The sequence below is a fragment of the Monopterus albus genome, unplaced genomic scaffold (assembly GCF_001952655.1).
Source record: "Monopterus albus unplaced genomic scaffold, M_albus_1.0 scaffold268.1, whole genome shotgun sequence".
NCBI lineage: Eukaryota > Metazoa > Chordata > Actinopteri > Synbranchiformes > Synbranchidae > Monopterus > Monopterus albus.
In genome coordinates, this window is record NW_018128148.1 from 9268 (window position 1) to 14287 (window position 5020).

The window sequence follows — 5020 nt, forward strand, 5'->3', positions numbered from 1 at the left end:
AGGGGTGGTTTTAGCCATTGTAAATAGCAGTTTATCCTCTGGTGTGGTTCCCAGACACTGCAAGCATGCTGTTGTTCAACCTCTGATTAAGAAGCCAGGCCTTGATCAAACTGTTTTGAACAATTTTAGACCTATTTCTAAGCTGTCTTTTATTTCGAAAATTTTAGAAAAGGTGGTGTATACACACTTGAAATCCTTTTTAGATGAGCAGAACTTGCTGGAAGTCTTTCAATTGGGTTTTAAAACCCGGCATAGCACACAATCAGCCCTGTTGAGGGTTTTTAATGATATTTATATGGCAACTGATGCTGGCAATTTTGTGGTTCTTGTTTTATTGGATTTAACAGCTGCCTTTGATATGGTTGACCCTGATATTTTGATATCGAGACTGGAACAATTAGTGGGTATCCGGGGCAGTGCCCTGGAGTGGTTTAGGTCATATCTGTCAGGCAGGACGATGTCTGTTGGGCTCGCAGATATTGCATCCTCATCCTCAGTGATAGCGTCTGGGGTACCTAATGTATCTGCCACTGAGGGGTTTGGACTTAGCCTCGGTTACACCATTATTGTCTTGTTTTGGTGAGGTGAAGAATTGGATGTCTCTAAATCTTTTAAGATTAAATGATGCTAAGACTGAGGTGGTAGTGCTTAGCCTGAGCAACGTTAGTGAGCTCCCCCTAATGGACATGGGCTGTTTGATGCAGTATGTGCAGCCAATTGTTACTAGCCTAGGGGTCAAAGTTGACTCAGGTCTTAAGTTGGAAATCCAAGTAAATGCGGTGGTAAAGGCTAGTTTTTTTCACCTGCGATGGCTGGCAAAAATAAAACCATTTCTTCCAAGGAAACACTTTGAGACAGCAATACATGCATTTATAACATCTTGCTTAGATTACTGTAACTCGCTTTATTTTGGGGTTAATCAGAGGTCTCTCGATCGCCTACAGAAGATTCAGAATGCGGCTGCTCGACTGCTGGTTGGTGGGAGAAAAAGGGAGCATATAACGCCCGTTTTGGCTTCTCTGCACTGGTTACCAGTGCATCTTAGAATTCATTTTAAGATTCTTTTATTTGTATATAAGGCTGTGAACGGACTGGCACCACCTTACGTGTCAGAAATACTGCACCCCTATTGTCCTTTGCGGCACCTCAGATCAGCTGATCAGCTGCTCTTGGAGGTTCCACAAACAAGGCGAAGACTTAGGGGGGACAGAGCGTTTGCGGCGGGGGCCCCTAAACTGTGGAATGCGTTGCCTCTCCACGTTGGGCAGACCTCGTCAATGGACACTTTTAAAGTTTATTTAAAAACTTATTTTTATCACCAGGCATTTGGAAATCCACTTTTACCCTTGGGCGTTTGAGCCAGTATGAGGCGGTGTCATGTTGGGGTACCTTGTTTTAATGCTGTATTTGGGGGTTGTTGTAAGGGGATGTTGGTAATTTGTTTTGTTTATTGTTATTATGTTATTGCCGGTGTATTTTATTGTGTTGTTTCTATGTGTTTTGATTTTAATACGGTTGTGATGTGTAACTGTGTTAAGCACTTTGGGCAGCTATGGCTGGGATAAATGTGCTATATAAATAAAGTTGATGATGATGATGTAGCAATAATAGAACCAACAGCAACGCTGTGGCCTAAACACGAGCTTCTCGTTTTCTAATTGATGTGAAACTTGGTGGTGATGGGACACCACCAGCTCACACATCACTTTCAGGCTCCCGGTTCTTGGGGTTACCTGGTCGATCTGCTCCTAGCTGAGAGCGCTGGGACTGCAGGCAGGATCATGGTGGTCAGACTTCTGAGAAGTTAGAAGCTCGAACAGCGCTGAGGGCAGCGCATCAGTTCTGCTAGTAGGAGAGAGTTAGTGTGAAAACAAGGCCCATAAAATGCACGGCTTTGAACAGAAATAATTGAGCGTGTGATGCAACAGTTAGTCCATTAATTGATCGGTCTTGGTTTTTGTTTTTAGGCTGCCAAAATATTAGTCTGTGACAGAAAACGGAATGTGTCTGGGTTTTAAAAAGGACATCACCTGTTGAACTGGACGTTTTTTCCTGTTTTCTGACATTTTATGGACAAAACAATCAATAGAAGACTGACACTAATGATCATTGACAGTACATGTCTAGTGATGCTGTATCACCAGTCAAAGACTAACTTCTTCTTCATGGATTTATCTGTTGTGTGTGTTTCAGTCTGGAGGGCCGGTTTGAAGACGAGGAGCTGCAGCAGATCCTAGACGACATCCAGACCAAGAGAAGCTTCCAGTACTGAGCCCAGGACCAGGACTACCAAGTGGTGCTCCTGCTGGAGTCTCGGTCCTGTTCAGATCCTGCTCTCCTTTCCACAGTGTTCTTTGTCAGGACTGAACTGATGTGGATCCTGATGGTCTCGTGTTCACCAGCAGGTTTTCATTTGAAACTGAGTTGAGTCAATCTCCATATGTCCGGCTGATCGTTGATCCTGTCACAATAGAAGGACGTGTCTGTTTTTTTACACAGCCATTGTTTCTGGCTTTTGTTTTGTACTTTTGCCACTTTTTATTCACTGGTCAATGTTCATCAGTGTTGATGGATCAGATCTTTGTTTTTTTGGAAAGACAGCTCCACTGTCTCCCAGCTCTAGTCTTATGTTGGTAGTGCAATCTTAAACCCGTGAACCCGACGCTACAAACACGGACAGATCATCAATTGCCTTCAGCAGATCAATCGACAGCAGAATTTATGCATTTAAGTCTGCTATTCGGTTTGACGTCCAAAGCCGCTCATTAGTGGTTTTGAAAATGTATCTGCCACAGAATTTGAATAAAACTATTGATGATGAATTGTTTATCACCAGTTCATTTTCCTACAAAGTCTAGAAAGAAGACAATAAGCCTGCTGGGGGCTTTACTGAATACAGCTGAATTACAAATGTTAATAAAACAGAACTTCATTTTCTTCTTTTACACTGTAGCTGGTTGTGACCTGATGCCGAGGATAAGAAATGTTGGACAGCAAACGGCACCGGTTCACTCCTGATGTGGGACTAAAACAAGTCGGCGTAAAACATCTGGTGGCATTGCCAAAACAAAAGCCTCACAAAAGGAAACGGCATTGCACATTTTTGGACCCAACACACCTCAATTAAAAAATGATGACAATAAATGGGGGGCTTCTCATGCAGCTTTGAGTGTATGACAGGAGTAATGACAGACTTTCACAGTATTTCATTGGAATTATCAGGTTCACGCATTTTTCTGTCATGCTTGTAATTTTATTTTCACCTGTCAAACTGTATTTTTACATTTAGGTCCCTACAAATGTCCACATCTCAGGTTCTCCTCCACATCATTAAACATTTTTCAGTAAACAAGCAGCGGACATCTTATTTAAGAATTAAATTTGCTTTTAAAGGCTGGCTTCATGGATCAAGATCAGTGAGCAACCTCAGGAGCTGGCGCAGTCATTCCCTAACCAGAAGGTCTGTGGTTCAATTCCCATTCTCCCTGTTTTTTATCTTTCCAAGTCAAGTCTGTATGTTTTGCTGAAAATGAAATGGGTGACTTCAGGTTTTCAGGAGAATCTTAACGTGAGCAGCTTTAATGTCTCAGAGCAGGAAGTGATTCCCTGTCAGATCAGCTTGTCCATTCGAAGCTGACACATTACGAGTCCTCGGGGTCCTCCAAGTCCTGCAGAGCTTCAGGCAGGACTCCTCTGGGTGTCCTCACCATCCTCACCGAGTTCCTGCGGAACAGAGTTCTCTCATAGTCCATCAGCTGCCTCGTTGGGTTGAATGAACGGACACTGCTCCAGAATGAGTTTGTGAGCCTGATGAAGTGTGAGGCCTTTAAACCTGTAGAGACCACAGAAGCAAAGCAAGTTTATTTATGGTAGGTAGGTAGGACTTTATTGGTCCCACAATGGGGAAATTCCTGTGTTCCAGCAGCAACAGAGAGCAGCAACAATACACCATAAGAACCAACACCACACACATATCTTGAGAAATTAATTCTAAAGTACCTAAAACCAAACAGAATATAGTATTTGAGAGACAATCAAGAACAAGGATGATTCTCCCGCAATTAATTCCTGAGAACAAATCAAATACCTAAGAACAAGACAAGATTCAAGAGATCAAAGAAGAATATTCCTCCCATAATTAATCCCGCAATGAGGTAAATACCTATACAGTGAGGAACAGAAGTATTTGAACACCCTGTGATTTTGCAAGTTCTCCCACTTAGAAATCATGGAGGGGTCTGAAATTCACATTGTAGGTGCATTCCCACTCTGAGAGACAGAATAAAAAAAAATTTCAGGAAATCACATTGTATGATTTTTAAAGAATTTATTTGTCTTGCACTGCTGAACATAAGTATTTGAACACCTGAGAAACAGCAAGAATTCTGGCTCTCAAAGACCTGTTACTGTGCCTTGAAAAAGTCCACCTCTACTCCACTCATTAATCTAAATTAGTAGCACCTGTCTGAGCTCTTTAAAGACACCTGTCCACCCCACAGTCAGTCAGACGCCAACTACTACCATGGGCAAGACCAAAGAGCTGTCAAAAGACACCAGAGACAAAATTGTGGACCTCCACAAGGCTGGAAAGGGCTACGGGGCAATTGCCAAGCAGCTTGGTGAAAACAGATCAACTGTTGGAGCAATTGTTAGAAAATGGAAGAGGCTAAAGACGACTGTCAATCTCCCTCGGACTGGGGCGCCATGCAAGATCTCACCTCGTGGGGTATCACTGATGATAAGAAAGGTGAGGAATCAGCCCAGAACTACAAGGGAGGAGCTGGTCAATGACATGAAGAGAGCTGGGACCACAGTTTCAAAGGTCACTGTAGGTAGAACACTACGCCGTCATGGTTTCAAATCATGCATTGCACAGAAGGTTCCCCTGCTCAAGTCATCACATGTCCAGGCCCATCTGAAATTTGCCAAAGACCATCTGGATGATCCAGAGGAGGCATCGGTGAAAGTCATGTGGTCAGATGAGACCAAAGTAGAACTTTTTGGTCTAAACTTCACTCAT

At 43.0% G+C, this 5020-nt stretch overlaps 1 protein-coding gene and 1 pseudogene across 1 annotated transcript in view; one reads left to right on the forward strand and one right to left on the reverse strand.

Moving 5' to 3' along the window:
* The window catches only part of polr2d (RNA polymerase II subunit D), an 11367-nt gene extending 8545 nt beyond the window's left edge, over positions 1 to 2822 (forward strand). Inside the window, exon 4 of the mRNA XM_020621827.1 lies at positions 2194 to 2822. Within this exon, the coding sequence (XP_020477483.1) occupies positions 2194 to 2272 (79 nt within the window). The 3' untranslated portion in view covers positions 2273 to 2822. The remainder of the gene's footprint in view (positions 1 to 2193) is intronic.
* A 90-nt stretch (positions 2823 to 2912) lies between these two features.
* Positions 2913 to 5020, reverse strand: part of LOC109972733 (dual specificity protein phosphatase 14-like) — an 8985-nt pseudogene continuing 6877 nt past the window's right edge.